Consider the following 21,012-nt stretch of genomic DNA (forward strand, 5'->3'; position numbering starts at 1 on the left):
TTCCTCCTGAGTTTCTAGGATCTAGATGGTAACATTTTAAAAATCCCATACATAAAACAACCTAAATATATAACAGGGAAATACACATCTACTCATTAGCATACTGTGTGGTTTAAGAATTTATATTTACAAATTTTAAGAATATGGCAAAAACTTTTAAATAAAATGTTTTATGTGAAAAAAAAGATATTAAATGTATACATAGGGAAGGGGAAAATCCAAAAAGAAATAAGGCAAAATATTAATCATGGGGGTATTTTAGGTGGTTGTACTAGGTGAATAAATTTTTTGTCTCTGTGTTTTCCAGCTTTGCTGAAATGAACCTGTACTGTGTTTATAATGAAAGATACAAGTAGCCAAAGCATAAAATGTTCATACTAAAGCTGAAGTGAAAATACAGGGAATGTACCCAAACGCTAATAAATCCAAAACTGGTTTACTGCTATACTATCTATAGGTACAACCTGAATAGTATGAGGTTATTTATGGAAGGCACAGAACACCCAGGACACTTCTAGGATAAAGGGATTGTCCTTTGCTTATGCAGAGTACTTGTAATGTCATTGGTGGCAAAAGATTTCTAGAGTTCAAGGTGGTGTTAGAGTAATGGTTCTTACCCAGGTTTAAGCTTGAAGAGGATCCATGTGAAGAGAGGGAAGGAGGTGGTGTCTGTGAATGTCCTGGTCCCTGACTAGGGAGAGGCATGCCCACGGGTCCAGGAGAGGAGGAAAAGCTAAGGCCGTTATAAAAACTGTGTCCAATGGGGGTCAAGCTGCTCGATGTCCTCTTATAAAGGTCACTGCTGCCAGTCAGGGAGTCACGGCGGGAGCCACTGCCAGTGTTGGAGTTTGCAACTAAAATGGAATTAAAACAATGCAGATAAGAACAGGCCTGTTCTTCGAAGAACAAGCCCAGTGACCTGTTCCTAACACTTGATCTAGACTCCTTACCACTGCAAATTTGTCAGCAGAGACAGCCTAACTGTTAATGTAGCAGTTCTAGGGTCAGATAAAGTAATAAAGAGGACATGGCTCTGGTAAACATGAAACTTTGGTTCAAACCATCACACGTATGCCAAATTTACCTTCCTTTGATGTCATATATTATGGTATGGGGAGGGTTAAAAAGCTCTGACGGCCACATGAGCTATGAAAAAGGTGAAAGAAAATGGACTAGAAAGAATGCCTTTCGTCAACCAAAAAGGTTCTAGTAGAAAAATGGAATACAGAAAAAAGATTTGTAAATGGGGTGCTGCCCCACTACACTAGACTTTTATATATGAAAGCCTGTTCCCTCAGTGGGTTCAATCAAGAATTACTACTACCCCCAATTCCAATTAAGAAACTTTCTTTCAAACATGCCCTTCTGTTTGGGGATCACATTATCTTACAATCTGTATAAGTATCCCATTGTACACCTCACTATATTCCTGCTCTTTTTTCTTCGATCAAAACATTAAAAATACCCTCTTCTAATATCCTTCCTCCCAATTTTCCACCTTAATTCTGCTCAAAAGACTGGAGAAAACTCATAATTATTTAAGGCCTGCAGGCCAAGCACTCAGTTCAGTCTCAGTCGTGGAGTCCTCAGCCCTGTGATCTTTGGTAAGTCCTCCTCCCTCACTTTTTAATATCCATATTTCTACAGTTCCTCCACATTCTTCCAATGACTGCAAAAATCTTCCCTGCTTTTCAAATCGCGGAAACAAATTGACTATGTGAGTATAAATAAGTAACAACATGAGCATGGACCTGAAATACGCTCCAACCATATAACTGGATTTCAATAGTCCATCATCTCAAAGATTATGTGGGATGGCTGGATTCCCATGGGGCTTAGTGCAGCTCTGCCTGTCCAGGGTATCTGTCCAGGGTTCCATGCATTGTCAGTGTTCCAGGAAGATTGTAAAAATAATTAAAATTTAGTTTTAACAGCACATCAGTCTGATTTCTACCTGCTGTTCCAAACCCTCCAAGGGCTGATCCCAGAGTGGCGCCGAGAGAACTGCTACTTCCAAATCCCAAGGATGTGTTGGCAGGCTGGGCAGAGCCCTGGGAGAAGAGGGAGCTGCTCTGTGAATTGCTGTTCAGAGAGTTGTTGCCATAAAAAGAACTGGATGCCAGGTTGTTACTGGGCTGCTGCTGGGGCTGGGGCTGAGGCTGCTGGGTTCCTAAAGGGCGAAATGCTCCATTTGTTGTTCCAGCAAGACCACCGGCTGCTCCATTTGCTGAAGCTGCGGCTGCTGCAACAGCTATGAAGAAGAAAGCAAACTGTTTGTGAAAGGGATTGGCCACATTTCCAAGCTACATTTTTATCCTTTTTTAAAAAGCCTTTTAATGCTGCCTATCTTTTCAAAACAGACATAAACCTTGGAGGGAAAAAAAAAAACTATACAAATCTGTCTTTGATACCTGCATGTGAAGCTTCTACTTTCTATTCTACTTTCAATTTGAAGTCAACATAACTGCTGGACCACACTCACTATGTTGGCAGCTTCCAAGAATCTGCAGTTTAAAAGGAGTACAAACATCAAATGTACCCACTAAATACAACTACTTCCTAAAATTTCAAATTCCATAAATATCTATGTTGAGGTTTTTTCCCCAGAACCATGTAATCCATATTCTAAAGTTGCTCAAATTGCTATTTTAGTATGCTGCTCTCTTCTAAATGTTCCCTCTATTGTTCCCAATTAAAAACAAACAAACAAACAAACAAAATCCACCATATAAAGCTTAAAGTAAAAAACAAAAAAGACTATTACTCCCCCAACCATGTACTGCTCTGGGCACGTCTCACTGTCCTTTCCCACTTACTCCACCCCTGCCCCTATACCAAAAAAACAACTCCCTCCCCAAATTATCTTAAAATAATGACTTGGATTTCTGTAAAATTAGCCTTGGACTTTTGCCAACAGAGCCATTTTGTGTGAGTAATCCAACTTCCTATGCCCCTCAAGAAAAATCAGAATCCACCAAGGTCATTTATTGCTTCTGAGATCTCTTTGAAATATTACAGGGTAGCACTGCTATACCGAGAATTGACAAGTAAAGTATATTTCAACATACTGTCAGAACATCATCAATCACCTCTTTTAGATCCACGACAGGAGTCCGCTAAGACGTAAGCTTACCTGCTTGTGCAGCTGAGGAACTAATGATGACCGGGGCAGGAGCTACAAGTCGAACAGGAGCTCCAAGACCATTTCTCGCTCCTGCATTCACCACAAGGGCACCAGTTTGGTCATAGTAAGCAGCAGGAGCCAAGACTGGATAACCTAGGAAAATCAAGCCAACACATATATGAAATAAGCAAATGTCTCCTGGCACCAGCATATTGCAAACAATAAACTGAACCCTGGGATCAGAGAGACCTAGATTTACATCCTGCTCCACCACATAAATAGTTGAATGACCTGAATCTCTGGGCATCCATTTTGTTATCTGTAAAATATGAATAATAACATTATCTCCTGCCTCATAAAGTTCTTGTGAAGATTAAAAGATAAATGTGAAGGATCCAGCATGATTTCTGGCACATATTAAATACATAGTAAGGGGCAGTATTATTTGTCACCTGCTAGTCTAAGAAAGGTAATTTGGTGGGATAGGGAACACTTCGGTGCTCTTCAAACTCCTAGGCAAGGTTATCACCCACAATCATACACTGACAATTTTTCTATGTTTTCTTGACTGAACAAATAACAGAGGCTAAAAATGATTGCAAAAATCATAGTACTTCCACACCACATAATAATATAAGCACAAATATCCTGTAAGTTAGCATGAAAAACCTAGACAGGCTTCAATTAACAGGATCTTTTAATATTATATGAGATGGAATCCCCAAATCCTAGTTTGAGCCATATGAGAAACTGCAGGTGATTTCCTAATAAGACATAAATGCTTAGTAATAACTAACAAAACAAATGAAGCAAGCTATTCACTGAATTCACAAATGGACTAATCTGCCTATGCTCCACAGTTAATAAAGTTCCATAAAATTAAGCAAAGATCTCGCAAGGACCTATTTCAAATGAAGAACATCAAACTACATCCAATCCCATACAAACCACAGGATCAGATGACAATGAACAGAGAACAACATATATTCAAGATGTATTTATACAGACACATATTTCAGAGGTAGACAGCTAAAAAGGACCTCGACTTGGTTTGGGAGAAATCCTAGAAATGAAAAGGATGACTCTTACATTCAAGGAATACCAGCAATTTCTTCCTAATCATGCTGTTCAAAAATATCGCATAAACACTAAGCATTGGAGTGATATTAAAGCAGCTGGTCACTCCATCTATCACTAACCCAGAGGAAGAAAATAGATCATGGCCACAGAAAAACATATTCCAAGCTACATGGACATTCACATATGTCCAACTAATTAGACTTGAGACTGGCTCAGAACAATGTTCTCATCAACGAACTATAGTCTAAGTGAGGGCAAGTGTATATCATCCTTGCCAGTCCCCAAATCATGACAAGCCTAAACGAGATAAAAGCACTGCCCATTCTCCCCTCTATTACCCCAAACATGAAGACATTTCCCCCCACAGAGTATTGGGAACAACAATGAAACCTCACCTGGCATGCCTGCGGCCAGACCTTGTCCAAATGCAAGTGCAGAATTCACTGCTGCAGCTGCCACTAGTGGATCTGTTTGCTGTCCCTGCTGGTTCTGATTTGGAGTCAAAGGGCGCTGACTGGCTCCTCCACGGAGAACCTAGGAAAGGGAGATAGAAATAAATCAACTACTTTCTCCTCAGTGGAAGTATCTAAGACCTACCATGTGCTCAAGTTGAGTCGACTTTTAAAAATGAGTAATTGTATAAGCTTCTATGACTTGGGCCATGTAAGAAAAACAAAAAATAAAAAAATTAATAGTTGTAAAACATTTTCACTATAATGGTTTTATATGGCATGGCTGCTAGGATAGAAATTCAATTAATAACATTTCATACAATAAATTTCATTCGATCATTTTTAGTTTAAACATATTACCTTTATAAGCAGCAAAAAGCATATAAAAGTAATGATCCGTTCATCAAATATTTTATCCCACCTTCCTCATAAAGTTCTTGTGAACATTATGTTAAAAGATGAATCAGAAGACCTAGCATGAAGTCTGGCACATATTAAGTACACACTAAGAGGTAGTGTTCTTAAATATTTAGTGCCTACCATGTGACACACGGGCACGTGGGACAGAGCAATCAACGAACAAGAGAGACAAAGCCCCAGCCCTCATGAAGCTTTTATTCTAACAAATAAGGCAGATAATAAACACTATATAATGTCTCTGACAAAAAGTGAGTGAAGAAAAGAAGGCTAACTTACCCACATATTTAAGTTATTAAATATAATTGTGTCTTAAACACACACACACACAAAATGGAATATAAGAACATTTTCTCCATCCTTTAATACTATTCCTATTTATCAGGGCCCAAATGAGCTCAACAGATTTGATTTAGCAGGCTTGTGACCTGTTTCTATTTCACCTTTCATAAATTCTAGAAAGAGGCTCATCTAAATGGAGATAATTATTAGTCAAGTTCACTGCAGAATACCAATTTTGCCACTACCTATTTCTTATTAATGAAACATAAATAGGGAGATGTTAGTAATCATTATTATTATTCCATATGATCTGAAGAATCTTGTTCACTAGATCTATAAACGGCAGCCAGCAAAAACACAAAACCCACAGACCACGGCTAAAATTACTGAAGTTTCTAATGAGGTGTTTTTGCAATATTTTCAAGTACAAAGTTCTTATCAGATCACTTTCAATTGCACTCTGCTATTTGTAAGTTAGACGTGGTCAAGAACATGGGTACATATTATTCTTGGACTCGCTGGTAAAAAACAAAAAAGAGAAAAATAACACTAATAATAAAATATTTATTAAATGAGTATAAGTTGAATATTGTTCATACTGGCAAGAAGAGATGTGTGGACACTTAATTTAACTGGAGTATCTCTCATTTTTTTATCCGTTAATAGTGAGAATCAACAAGTGATCTTGTAGATTTGTCAGAAATACTTGAAGTAATGTCTTTAAGGCACAATGCCTCATACCTAGTAGATAACCAATAACCAATAGATAATAACTACTATTATCAAAATATTATGCAATTGATTTCTGTTAGTGACCTAAAGAACCTAACCAACTTCAGGCTGGGCTAGGTGGCTCACGCCTGTAATCCTAACACTCTCGGAGGCCAAGGTACTAGGATCACTTGAGGTCAGGAGTTCAAGACCAGTCTGAACAAGAGTGAGACTCTGTCTCTATCAAAATAGGAAAAAAATATTAGCTGGGTGTGGTGGCAGGCACCTGTAGTCCCAGCTATTTGGGAGGCTGAGGAAGGAGGATCACTTGAGCCCAGGAGTTTGAGGTTGCAGGGAGTTTTGATGACACCATTGCACTCTACCCAGGGTGACAGAGTTAGGACTGTGTATCCAAAAAAAAAAAAAAAAAAAGCTTCAAACTACATATATAGAAGTGTAAATGGAGGACTGCACCAGTGCATGGGCCAAGACTTAGAAGATACCTACACAATAATCCAGAAGAGATCGCTCTAGGAAAAGTAAACAGCATGTACAGAAATATGGCAAATACTAATAGTTCAAACTGCTTAAGAATTTAAAAAAACAACAGAAGCATTGCTTTCACAGGGAATAAAGAAGTAGGTTTTACATTTGGATAGGAGTTGTATGAAAGGGCAGGTGAGGTGGAGTGGACAAGGTGCCTCAAGAAAGAGATAGTCAAGGCTACTAATGAGTCTTGCTTTAATGAGGAAGGAAAGCAACATACACGTTAGCTTTTTGTCCGTGCTCTAGAAATCTATGCAACACCCTTAACTATAAATCAAAGTTCTTAAGTCATCTACCAATGTTCATGTATTTTAATTTCATCAATAGCTGTCAAGTCTGTGGGTTTTATGAAAATATATAAAATTTCACAAGTAACATTTTTAAGTCAAATAAAATCTCTAAAAATGACTGAATTCACAAAAACACTATCCTAGGAGTTAGTTTACTGTCTATCTTAACGATGCATGAACTGTAAATTCAAATTTCTATTCAAAGGTACTGATTAAAAGGTACAACATTTAAAACCTACCAATATACTATAAGCAAGTAGCTGCTCAATGGAGATATTCTAATTAATAATCATTCATTCTTCTTAGTGGTTCTCCCTTATACTCCCTAGAATCATCATTGACAGTCTCCTTCAAACTAGAAAGTTCAGAGGCCATCCTAAACTCCTCCTTCTCAAAATGCAATATCCAACACCAAATCCCCACCCAGTTTGCCACCTGTGTTAGCATTTAACCAAATGCTGAGGACTTTAAAAATTTTTTAAACATTTACAGAAGAAAAACAAATTTTTTTAATTTTAAAAATACAGAAGAAGAAAAAAAATTTATCAAGTATCAAAGGAACCTTAAACAAGGATGAAAAAGAAATCAGGGCTGGGTGCGGTGGCTCATGCCTATAATCCTAGCACTCTGGGAGGCTGAGGCGGGTGGATCGTTTGAGCTCAGGAGTTTGAGACCAGCCTGAGCAAGAGTGAGACCCCGTCTCTACTTAAAAAATAGAAAGAAATTAGCTGAACAACTAAAAATATATAGAAAAATTAGCTGGGCATGGTGATGTGTGCCTGTAGTCCTAGCTACTCAGGAGACTGAGCCAGGAGGATCACTTGAACCCTGGAGTTGGAGACTGCTATGAGCTGTGATTGTGCCACTGCACTACAGCCTGCACAACAGAGTCCCTATCTCAAAACAAACAAACGCTAAAAACTTTTTCTTAGTGGAGTTTGTAATTATGGATTAAATTATGGATGACAGAAAACTCTAATAAACAAATGGTTTTCATGTCCATTTGATAACAAAGGAATATGCATTCAGAGAAGTCATGCAACTTGACCTAGCTGTAACCTGTTAATGATAGAAGAAAGACCAGATCTCAGATTTTCTTTAACTCCAGATATCACAATAAGGTCGGAAAACGAGTTGTGAAGATAGAGCCTTGTGTTCAATTCTTAACAACTTAATATTTGTGTGACCCTGGGCGTACAAATTCTATTTCTTCAATCATAAAAGAAGTCATGTATGTATTTATCATAATTGGAAAAGGGAATAGAAATTATATGTAGAGCACTAAGCTTTACACAGAAAGCTTTCAATAAATAGTAGTGCTATTATTCTTGTTCACTGTGTTAGAGCTAACTTTAAAACACAGCAATTAATTCAATCTTCCAAATCCACAATAACTTGGCAACTATTTAAACAAAAGTTCATCACACAAAGAAATATAGACTTATCCACAAAGAGCAGATATTAAGAAATTTACTTAATAGAGAGCACTCATTCTATCAACAAATTATTTACTGAATTTCCTTACATACACAGTTTCCTTACAAACACAGAATTGCATCTGTTGCCAAGAAAATCATTTAATAGTTTCCAGAAAACTGTTAGGACCTGTGTTTTTCCTGTAACTGTATGGAATCTAAAAAACTACACATACACTCTGAAAAGCAAAAAATTCTTGCTTGGATCATACGTACACATATGAGCATGGGGTTTTGCCTCAAAAGACAGCTTTCATTTGACAGTGTGTATCAAAAGCCTAAATGTTCATTTCATTTGCTCCAGAAAAATTCCATTACCAGGAATTTATTCCAAGGAAAGAGTCACAGACTTATACAAAGGGTATTAATCACTCTTCTTTATAACACTAAAATATTGCTAAGTGAAATATCAAATATAACAGAATACTGAAAATAAAGTACGCTTTGGTGGATTTAAATGTACCTAGTAAAGATATTAAAAATAACACTAAATGATATGGCAAAGCATGACATCAGAATGAAAAACCATGTGGACAGAATGATCCAAATTTTGTAATGAATTAAATAATAAGTCTGGAATAACAGATACCAAACATACTAATATTGGTTTTCTGGTGTACAATTTTAGGGTGATTTTTTTTTTTTTGAGTTTTCCATTTCACTACAATTTCTAGCAATAAAGAGGTGTTATTCTAATTATCAGAAAAAAGTCTTTTTAAAAAAGATTTATATAGTTTTACTGTTTACTATCCTTTCCCAACTCAATTAAAAAACTAATGCAGATATGACAGGTTTAAAATTTGTATCTAATCCAATAGTATCTTGAATAAGTAGTCTAAAAAACTAGTACCTCCCCTTTGGTGGCCAGCCACTTGCAAAACTCTGAAGTGATATGAAAATGGTGCGTAGCAGGCAACTATAGTATGACAAAACAAAACCTTTACTATCAGTATGAAGACTCGCTTTGTCACCTGCTAGCTGTGTAACCCTAATTGGACAACCTTCTAAGCAGTTTTCTCATATATAAATTGAATTAGTATCATTACCTCGCATAGTTACACTAAGTGCCTGACGTGTAAAAGGCATTCCGTAAGTAGAGTTAAATCTGAGCCTGAACTGAGATACACACACACAAGAGGGAACTCACACATTCATGGTGTTTTTCTACTAGGAACAGCATCACCTATTAATTATATACCATGACCAAAACTCACACTTAGATGGGGTAGATTTTATTTACATTTACCTGCTGCTGTCCTTGTTGAGCCTGTGGGGTGGTCTGTTGATTAGCAGAATTAGTTGCTGCAGCGGCGGCCGCAGCTTGCTGCTGGAAAAGACTGGCAGGGTAGACTCCCCAGGGAGTAACTCCGTAATACTGGTGAGGGACCACAGCTGGGCCTAAAAATAGCAGGAGAAAGGAAAAGAAAGTTTAGACTATTAGGAATCATCTCAGGGCTCCCAAAGACTACACCTGGCTCAGCAGATCCTACTGTAAAATATTAACTTGGGAGTGTATATTGATGCTAATTATTAATCCTCTTTTTTTTTTTAAATAGAAAATGTTAATATAAGATCCTTACACCAAAGTCATCTCAAGTCAGTAATATACTCTAGGCCTAGAGGAAGAGCCTGTTAGAGATACTCGAAGGGAGAATAGCTGACAGAAGTCGGAAGGGGTTCGACTGAAGAACAGATGGAGGAATTAGCTTTGGAAAAATGCATGGTTTTCCCCTAAGAAAGAAAGGATGTAGGATAGATGTAGACAAAATTTGTTGCTAGAAAGGAAATAAATGAAGGGTTTGTGTGCTTAAAGTGACGGAACAGAACAAAAGGTTCAGATATGTCCTGTTTTCAACGATAAGAATGGCCCCTGAGGTGATTAATAGGTACTAGAATAGGTACTAGTGCTTCAGTAACTCCAGAGCCATGAAAAATCTATCCGAATTCTGACAACAAAACCCAGGTACTCATCTGAACCTCAAATGCTCAATTTCAAAGTGGTCTGATTTTCCTGTTTCTAAAGCCACAAAAGTCATTCACCCCAACTACATTCAGACATTGATTTTTGAAATTTTACATTTAAGTCAAAGTTGAACACACACAAACAAACAAAAACTGTAACCTCTTGACTTGCTGAGTAAAATTGGTATACAGGTTGAGTGTCCCTTATCTGAAAATCTTTGGACTAGAAGTGTTTTCAGATTTTGGATTTTGGAATATTTGCATATACATAATGAGAAGTTGGGGAAGGGACCCAAGTCTAAACACAAAATTACTTTATGTTTCATATACACCTTCTATCCATAGCCTGGGGGGAACTGTATCTTTCTCGTGGGGGCATTAAATAAATTGCATGTTGGGCACTTGCCATCACCTGAGGTCTAGCACTTGACTCATTCACATGAGGTCAGGTGTGAAATTTTCCATTTCCATTTGTGGCATCATGTTTGTGCTCAAAAACTTCAGATTTTGGAGCATTTCATACTTTGGATTTTCGGATTAGGGATGCTCGACCTGTAATAGGTGTTAGGAGTGTGGCCATACCTACCTTGAAAGGATGGGTTGCAACCTATACTAACAGTCCTCAAAGGCTCCCCCAAAAGCCAACAAAGAGAACCTCCACTGGGCACAGGTTGCTACTACTATAAACATTTACATTACTTTAAATTTCCTCAACTGGCGTATCTACTACTTTACCCTTGTCACCCTGGCCTAAGATTTAATTTAGAAAAACATATCAGGGTGATCAACTGAGCTTGGTTCATAAGGATGCCTGCTTAAATTCGTGTGATTAACACCTTACAAGAATACACAGATCCACAGTCTGCGTAGTTAACATTTCCTGTCATGTGTGAAAGTACTTGACTCATTTTCAGTCTAGCTCAGCTGATGTGTACAAAAACCAAGATTCTCAGCACCAAACTATCATCTCATTGATGGCAAATGTGTCATCCCTAACACCAGTTCTTTGTTTCAAGTAACATATATTAAGTTAGTAGAGGAAAGAACTTCTAAACAAAGTACAGAAAATGACAATTCAAGAAAAAATAGGCATTCTATATAATGCAGTGTAGTGCATGCATGGGCTATAGAGTTAAATCTGGTTCAAATCTCAACTCTATAATATTTAAATTGTGTGATCTCAAGTAAGACAGCTATCTGAGCCCCAAATGTCTAATCTGTAAATTCATCATTTGACAACTCACGTAAAAGAAAAGCACTTGGGACAACGAACGCCTGACAAATAGTTAAGTGTTCAATAAATATTAATGGTGGTTAGCAGAGATCATTCTCCTAGGAAGAGCTCTCTATTTTCCCAAAGATGGAAAGGTGAGGGGCAGGGGGAGAGGAACCTATATTAAATATGTTCCCACTACAACAATGCCAAAATGTAAACAATTCTAAAAATCTAAGAAATGCTATGCTGAATTTGAGGTCATAATTGCAAACTATAAGTTATATAAGAAGTGAAATCTCACAGACATATTTAGTCATGATTAACATGACTTGCTGGGATCTGCCCCCAAAGAATATTTACATTGAAAGACTTTTCTTTTTTTGGTCTTATTGTTGAATTCAATTCCGCATACATTTATGGCCCCACTATGGTGACGGCAACTGCTACATAGAATCAAGTAACAAAGGTGCCTGCCTTGAAAGATTCAGTCTAAAAGAGGAAGAAAAAAAAAAAAAGTCGCGTATACATCCAAAAGCAAATAAAAACAACGCCGTAATTAGTGATAAAGAAAGAATGAGGAATAGTTAGCAAGGATAGCTTCCTAGGTGACAATGCCAGCTAAGGAGCATCACAGGCAAAGAATGGGAAAAAGAGTTTACCACAGAAGACTAAGGAGACCATGGTGTCCAAAAACAAAGGACTAAACCAGTGCAATATCTGCAGCAAACTAAAATCACATCAGTATTGCTACAATGTATGCTGTGAGCCTATGGTAGTCAATTAGGAAGGGAACAGAGTGGTGTATATGTAAGAGACCTCTATGAGTCATGGAGAGAGAACCCTTATGTACAGTGGGTCCCAACCCTAGCTAAAACCTTAGAATTACCTGGCAGCTACTTAAAAATGTTAATTCCAAGGAACAGCACACCACTCCCCAAGTAGGTTGTAATGATCAGCCATGTTTGATAACTATGGTAGTACGCATTTATTAGAATGGAAAAAAGAGAAACCAATAAGGGGTTTAAGCAGAAGGGTGAAAGGGTAAGATCTGTGTTTGAAACCATTTTCTTAAACAATTTAGAAGGGCGGAGGAGGGGAAAGAGGCAAGGAAATCTGAAATATGTGAGGGACACCAGCGTAAGAACCTGAACTATGGTAGACTACTAGAGGTAGTAGGAGACCTGGGCAAGAGGAGAAATTCCCAAAATATAAATGAGCAACTAATGGCTCTACGGATCAAAAATACCTATGTGCAAGGGGTAGGTAACTAATTTGCCTTTGAACATGTTCAAGTCTGAAGGGGCCTGTGTTACAGCTAAGGAGAGATATCCACTCTAGTACTATAACCACTCAGCAGAAATCTCCACTGGAAACATGGATTTAGAAAAAAAGAGTATAAAGAATGCATGCCCATCTCAAATAACTTTTTAGCAGGTGAGAAAATCCCTCATGCAGCAGAAATGTCTCACCTAGTGTCGCTGCTGCAGCCAATCCAGCTGTGTAGGGGTCCGTCCCTGGGGGAGCAGCGCTGATGATGTATGGATTGGGGACAAACGCAGCGGGAGCTAAACCTGCTGAAAACATACCTGTCAGTAAAAACAAACTTGACTAAAACTGCAGCCCTACTAGATACCTATACAGTTTAACTATTTATTCCAGGCTGTAGATGAGGAAAAAAAGAAAAGAGAAGATAGGATAGGTTGAGAGCAAAGAAGAATTTTAAAAAGATAAATAATCCCTATACTAAAGATTATGGTGAAATTTATGTACAGTCTTTTTTTTAAATGACTAGTCAAGAAATAAACTAAAACTGTTTATACAGTTTTAAATTCAGCACAACTTCTAAAAGTTAAAATTATAATAGACTAAAATAGAGCAATTTAAAAGATTTTTGCAAATTGGGATGAAGGGAGGTTATTTATTTCCATTTAAAACAATTTGCAAACAGTTTTCCTCCAATAAAATGCATGAGTATTTATAGACTACCATCTACAACTATATAATATCAGACCCAGGCAAAGGCCCTTATGCCTGGCCTTAATTTATCTAGGTTGGAAGCAAGTTTTTTCTTCCACAGCATACCACTTCCAAGATTGGCAATCTCCTTTCTACTCAATCATGCCATTTCAGCACATTAAAAAAAAAAAAAAATTCTACTTCCACTTGTTTATATTTAACACACTTTGTTTTGAAGAGACCTTAAGACGGTCCAGGGGAGAAAGGTCTAGGCAGAAGACTAAAATATCTGTCAAAATTTTAACAACAGCTACAGGGAAAAAGCAAAGTTACTTACAAACTGGTAATTATATGTGAACACTTTTTAGATTTTTCAATGCATACTGCTTGGAAAATAGATTTATAGGTACTACTTGCTCGTTGTAAGATGAGAAGTTGATGTTTCAGTCTATACAACCCCAAATTATTTAATCAATTTCATCCAAATCTTACTCAAAGAGCTGCTAGTCCTAGTTACTACCATAGTAAATACTTTAAATTTTGAAACACCTGAGGTAGGACAATGGCTGGATACTAAGGAAATCATACAAGTCCAGGTCTAGAAGGTATACCAAAAATAAAGAATGTAACTAGGGACAACTGGACAAGAGGCAGAGGCCATTTACTCTGTCTGAGGGATTTGTCTGGACTTTTATAATCGGTCTAAATTACTGGGTTTCATAGCACCCAGTTAGCCTAAAATGGTGGCCTCACCTATAATAGAAGAGCTACAGGCTTAAGCACTTACCAATGTGCGGCTGGTGAGCAGCTGCTAGAGCGTACTGCTGCTGCTGGGCAGCTGTCAACTGCTGGACAGCGAGCGCGTTAGGTCTTTGGAACAGCTGAGGTAAGAGGAAAGACATGGTGTGGTTAGGAAAACTGTCTCCTGAAGTACCTTTAAAACCTCTCTGACTAAAAATTTTAATAAACCCTTGTTTAGGCATGATACTTTAACAAAAATTAGTGTTCTCATACTCTACTCCATTCCCGTGGTATCACAATGCTTCATAGTTCTGTTTTCCCTCTCTCTTTACCTCAATTGTGTGCCAGGTTCCCATGGGCTGAATGCTTCACAGGTGATATGTCCCCTGAACCACACACATACATATTTATATGCAAAAGCCTTAATAGTTACCAATAGGTCCTGCCTGATCCAAGATACACTCACTTAAAAATTAGACAAATGTACTACCAAGTGATTTGCCACATTGCTCCCACTACTAAATCTCCCTTCAATTCTTTCAAGACTCCACAAATACTTTGAATTAATCCTCACCTACTCACACGCTGGAGAATATGGAAAAGTGTTCACTTCATCCTCTAGGCTGCCTCTTCCTGGGAAAATAGTATTAGATACTCTCCTCAACTAGTGGCTTATCCTGATGAGTAAATGAGACAACTGCTCAACTTTCAGAGTCTCCTAGAATACCTATTCTTTATATGTAGAAAATAGAACAAGTATAGCTGCTACTACAAAACTTGGATTGTGAGCTCATAGCTGGCACATTTCTTAGTTCCCAAGAAAAGGAAAAAAAATTCAAAGGCCTTAAAACTAAGAATGTCTCAAGATTCTACATTAATAAAGTCAATCATTCACTCATTCATTCAACAAATATTTATGAAACAAATGATATTTGCTAGGCACTGTGCAAGGAACTAGGGACACAACAGTGAATAAAACAATACATAATCCCTGCCCTTATGGAGATTATATTTTAGTATGAACAGTACTGGTACAAAGAAAGGGGATGCTGGTAACCTGATTTTATATCGCCTTGATGGGCCTCCTAAGGACTCACACAGAAGACTTCAACATTTGCTGAAATCAGACTGAAAGCACTTACTGAAGGAACCTCCCTGGACAGGACCTTCAACCTACCTGCTCTTTCTACAGGATTTTTCAACAGCTTAGCTGACATCACTGGATCAAGTATAACAGACATCATGGATCTTGAATTACAGATGTCCTCATAAAGAGACTTGATTGTTTCAGACATTAGGAGATAATGTCATTCCACCAACTCAGCTCAATTATTGTCATGACTGGACTCTCTCTTATCCCAGGCGGTGGAGAGACTTATCCTGCGATCTGGCTACCTCTATGCCTCAAATATATCAGGCAGCTAATTTTAACTAACAAAAAATGAATACTAAGAGCATATTGGCTGACTTTACCTATTAGCTCCCTTTCTATATACATTCCTCTTTCTAAAAACCAGAGTAAAATTAGTCCTTGCTTTTATAGTACTAATGTCAAAAGTAATTATGTACAGGTTTCAAAAATACTTCAGTTTTTTATTTTCAAAGGTTAAGAAAAACTTCATTATGATGCTGGTAAAAAAGGGAAAAGACAGTACTGCTTTATAGGCATTCATAAAATATCAAATCTTAAAAAGAAATGGAGAAACTGAATCTAACTGACAAACATATCAGAATACATGTCCACTCCAGTCACTACTACTTAGTAAAAAAAAAAACCAGTGTCTCACCGTATGTCTACCAACAGGAGGCAGTCCACACAAGAGGTGCCGCCATAAGGCAGAAAACAACTAAAATAGTAGAAAGTTGTCTTTAAATTATTTCCAAGGCTGTAAAAACAACTTGTAGTTCCACTAAATATCTAAGGTCTCTTCAATGGGTCTCTGGAATGTTGCTGGCATAAAACCTTTTGAAACATTTAACATCTCAGACACTGCTTGTGGTACCTTCTTCTCTCTATCCCTCTTTGCCCTGCTACAAACAAAATAACTTATTTGATTCAACAAACATTTTTTGAGCACCTCTTATTAGGTAGGCACTGTGATACGGAGCTGGGGGAATAAAGATGGTGTGTTCAAAATACAACTCTTGAGGATATCTTGATTTATTAACCAAAAACAATAGTCTGATGCCATTCCATCTGACTTTCATTATATGTGTGTGTACTATATCTGTAAATGTATTAAATATACAGTATGTATGAATATCATAAAAATGATCATTCCATCTAACATTAGCTTGCGGTTCTCACCATCATCTTACCACACTTTTAAAGTAAGGACTATTACTTCTAACTGAAAGCATACAAGCCCTATAAGAGCCCACATATAGCCGATGTTTGAGAGCTGATTAATATTTTAGTGATTATGGTGAATAAAAAAGGAATTTCTTGAGAACATTCTGCAGTAAACAGTTTAACAAAGTAAATTATGCATCTACAGCAGGCAGATTTGATTACAGAACAGATTACAGCAATTCTGGCACATTCTCTTTATGTAAATGGCACAATATTAACTGGAAATAGAAGTATTCAAAACAAAATTGGGTAATTGGCAAGTGATGGATTCCACAGAATCCTGAAAAACTCACACAAATGCCAACTGCTGGGCAAAGCACTGAGCTCTGTTAACATTTTAATGGTTTTCACAAAACAATACTCCGTAACTGAGAAACAAAATACCGTGAGAGTTGGGGGAGATGATTATTTAAAGGTCGGTATATAATGACAAATGGTGCTGCTGTTGATTACAATTCTCTAGGTAGAATTCGTAAGTTGTGCACGAGTCTGAATGAGGGGGGAGTATACCAACTACTTCAGGCACGTTAAGGTTTCTACTAAATACTGAAGGCGTAACTACCAAGCTATTTTGACTCCCTTCTCTATCACTTACTTTATGACCATATTAAAGACACCCTACAGCTGCAGTCCCCAAAGCCAGGGCCGAGGGCCGGGTACCCGTCCATGGTAAGTAATGGGCCACTGGTCACTGCCTGAGCTCCATACCACCCTCCCCTCACCCACGAGACCCCACTCCCCCACCCCCAGTCCATGGAAAAATTGTCTTCCATGAAACTGGTCCCTGGTGCCAAAAAGGTTGGGGACCACTGCCCTACAGGATTCTTTTTCCAGAAAGGAATTTGGCCCAAAACACCCAACACAGTGACTGATGTGCAGCTGATACCTTATAAAAGATAGCTACTACTATTATTAGTGTTGTTATCAATAACTGTTGGTGCAAAGACACTGTTGTAGAGTTTCCTGAATCTGGAGGAGTAATGTCTAAATACGAAGTTAGCAAATGTGAATGACTATCCTTCCTCGCCTCTTAATAAAATACACGGCCAGCCCTGACTTTTCACCAGTTTAAGGAAATATACATAATAGACAGGGAGTAGGAGTACAGACTGAAAAGCCAGGCTGCTTTGGTTCACATCTTAGTGCTACCACTGCCTTGCTCTGTGACCTGATACAAGTGACAATCTCTCTGTGCCTCATTTTCCTCTTTTCTCTAATAAGACAATAAAGATATATGTAACACAAAGTTGTGGTGGGTATTAAAATTAACACACACAAAGCACTTACAACAGCCCTTATGAGATGTTCTTTCTGATAAATGGCAACAGCACCCTCACACATAGTCCCTTCTATGTCACCCCTTACAGTTCCTCCCTCAGAGCAAAGCAGCCCAAGTACACCAAAAGCAGAGAGCAGGACTCTTCCTAGTCTGTATTAGGAGTCAAAACCTGATTGCACCAGCAGCACTAATTGCTATCAGCAGGTCACAAAGATAACAGAGAAGGAAGAAAACCATTGTTGTTTTTGTTGATAATGAGTACTTTTTACATTATACTGCTTTCCCAAAAAGGCTATAAATACAAATGAATTTGGAGGTGAGACAACTCCACATATCAACAAGGCTCTCTTTTTCTAGTACAAGGTCCAAAGGACACAGGTTGGAGCTAGAAACCAAAATAATAGGTATTTCCATAGCTTGTACTATACGATCTTCAGCAAGTCTATAAACTTCACTGTGTCTTAATTTTCTTATATGTAAAAAGAAAATAGCTGCCCTACTTCATGGGGTTGTTATCAGGATTCACAGAGGAAAATCCCTTCCAAACACCATTACATCAATGGTGGGATTATAAAATTTTAAGAATTTGTAATTTAGAGTCATTCCTCAGTACATCAAATTTGTGAAAGCTTGGTGGTACTGTTTGAAGCTTCCAGATCAAAGTCCAATTTTCACACGGTTATGTGAACAACTGTAATGATTAGCTAACGATTATGACAATTTTTGGTTTAACAGACACATATAAACCATGCTAAGTTTTTTAAAAATCTTCACATTTCTTTGGGAGATGAAGAATCTGATTCCAAAATAAACGATTTCTAACTAAGGTCTTAGGGAAAAACAAAACATAAACTACTCCACCAAGTATATTAATATCTTTTGAGAAAAACTTTGCCATAAATAACATTTGAGCAAAGTCAAAAAACAATAAAGGCAAGCTTCAACTGACCAAATTACTAACCAAAGTCAGCTCTTTGTCAGTAACTATACACAATACTGAAAGAATAATCATTCATAAATTTAAAAGAAAATTGAGAACATTAAATACCTGGATTAAAATTTTGCACACACGAGGCCTCACGAAAATGACATTTAATCACTACCACACTTTTAAAAGCAAATGTATGCTAATTTCCACTCCCATCTGACTACAACTGCAGGAATGAATATAGTACTTCAACTATCATTTTTGGAATACTGTTTCTTTGTTAAAATTCATGCTTAACAGGTGGGAGTTTTAGTATAACAGTATACAATTTTGTAAAGCATGCCACATTAGGCTATTTTTAGGTAAACTGAATTCTAAATAAAGAACATCAACAATGTAATTAATCTATACTGATAATAATCACAGCTTTGGTTTCCACTACATGGCTGTAATACAATGAAACCATTAATAATTTTCTAAACTGTATTTAGGGAAATATAAACAGGAAATTGTATAGCTCTTTATAAAAAATAAAGAATATGGCCAAGTCGCAGTGGCTGACGCCTGTAATCCTAGCACTCTGGGAGGCCAAGGTGGAACGACTGCTTGAGCTCAGGAGTTCAAGACCATCCTGAGGCAAGAGCCAGACCCAGTCTCTAATAAAAATAGAAAAAATCAGCTGGACATTGTGGTGTGCACCTGTAGTCCCGGCTACTCAGGAGGCTGAGGCAGGAGGCTCGCTTGCGCCTGGGAGTTGGCGGTTGCTGTGAGCTAGGCTGATGCCACAGCACTCTACTCAGGGCAATGGAGTGAGACTCTGTCTCCCAAAAATAAATAAATAAATAAAAAGAATATGGTTGGGCACAGTCACACCTATAATCCCAGCACTTTGGGAGGCCAAGGCAGGAGGACAGTTTGAGCCCAGGAGTTTGAGACAAGCCTGGGCAAGACCCTATAAAAAAATATCTTTAATTAAAAAAAAAAAATACTACTAACGAATCATGACACAAAATGGTATGAACACATACATTATGCATGAACTGTTCAAGACTGTTTTCCAGGATTAACAAGACAATGAGGGGAAAGTAAGAAAAAAGGGAGAATACTCCAGAGACATCAAAGAGCATTTCAAGCTCACAAAATACTCTAAATTAGGGCTTTTTAACCCAAGATCTTTGTACTTGGGTGGGTAATATTACATCTTTATTTTCATGAACATCTACCTGAAATTTAGCATGTTCTTCAATTATGATTGTAGCCAACAAACCACATTAACATTAATAATACACCTGTGACTTTATCACAAACAGAAATTACACATATATCTTTTGATGTTACAATTGTTACAGACATCTCAAAATCTTGTTTATGTTCATTATGATAGCTGGTACACTCGCTTCTATTTCATGCATCACATGATAAAGCAACTATACCATTAAGTTTATTTTTAAATGTCTTGACAGTTATTTTCACATAACTGGTTTCCTCTGTAATCCTCTTTACACTATACATTTTAAAACATTATTCTGAGAAGCAGTCCACAGGATTCACCTAACTGCTGAAGGAGTTCATGGCACAAAAAAAGGTTAAGAACACCTGCTCTTATAAATAAACCTTAGGACGGTTAAATTAACAGTGACCAGACAAGCAACTTAACTATTCAAAACCCAAAGTATCACAATTACCAATGAACTAAGTTTGCAATGAACTAAAATGAAAATTACCTTATCCCTACTTGCAGGCTGCTCCACATAATGTAGCTCACAATAAACTGATATTAAGTTTTATGAAACCAGCTTATTATACCAAATCAAAGCCCTGACTGAAAGGAAATAGGACAAGAGAGGAAATTATTTGTCAATTTCCAAGGCAAATTCCCCTCACAAAAAAAGCTACTCTATCATTTGTAGCTGCTTATTTAAGAAAGTCAAAAGAAAAGATCAGAATCTGCAAAACAATATGTGCCACACTAGATATCTGGTTCAACCCTCACAATCATCCATGCTATCTGCGACTTACACCTGGCTCCCATGGCCTCTAAGACCTGGACTCAATTATCAAATGCACCTGCCTCCTTATCTTCTTCTACCGTCACCTTTTACTCTAATTGGCCTAGGTCCACACCACAGTCATTCTCAGCTCCATACCTCTGTTCTCTGACCTGCAACAAAATATATCCCACCTGTCCTTTAAAATCAGT

General features: G+C 37.5%; 1 protein-coding gene and 1 non-coding gene across 11 annotated transcripts in view; both read right to left on the reverse strand.

Annotated features, from left to right (window-relative positions):
- The window catches only part of PUM1 (pumilio RNA binding family member 1), a 125,751-nt gene that overhangs the window by 29,323 nt on the left and 75,416 nt on the right, over window positions 1-21,012 (reverse strand). For 4 of the 10 annotated variants that reach the window (XM_069479690.1, XM_069479689.1, XM_069479695.1 and 1 more), the window contains 7 exons: window positions 14,299-14,392; window positions 13,025-13,126; window positions 9,624-9,775; window positions 4,600-4,738; window positions 3,134-3,277; window positions 1,955-2,251; window positions 618-854 (listed from right to left, as the gene is read on the reverse strand). In XM_069479690.1, the coding sequence (XP_069335791.1) occupies window positions 618-854; window positions 1,955-2,251; window positions 3,134-3,277; window positions 4,600-4,738; window positions 9,624-9,775; window positions 13,025-13,126; window positions 14,299-14,392 (1,165 nt within the window). Of the gene's footprint in view, window positions 1-617; window positions 855-1,954; window positions 2,252-3,133; window positions 3,278-4,599; window positions 4,739-9,623; window positions 9,776-13,024; window positions 13,142-14,298; window positions 14,393-21,012 lie in introns of all 10 variants that reach the window. The other 6 variants (XM_069479694.1, XM_069479687.1, XM_069479686.1 and 3 more) reach the window with 3 other exon arrangements.
- Window positions 4,411-4,483, reverse strand: LOC138391156 (small nucleolar RNA SNORD103/SNORD85). Its single transcript, XR_011234770.1, has one exon. It is a non-coding gene; the product is annotated as a small nucleolar RNA SNORD103/SNORD85 (small nucleolar RNA).

Source organism: Eulemur rufifrons, chromosome 8 (assembly GCF_041146395.1).
Source record: "Eulemur rufifrons isolate Redbay chromosome 8, OSU_ERuf_1, whole genome shotgun sequence".
NCBI lineage: Eukaryota > Metazoa > Chordata > Mammalia > Primates > Lemuridae > Eulemur > Eulemur rufifrons.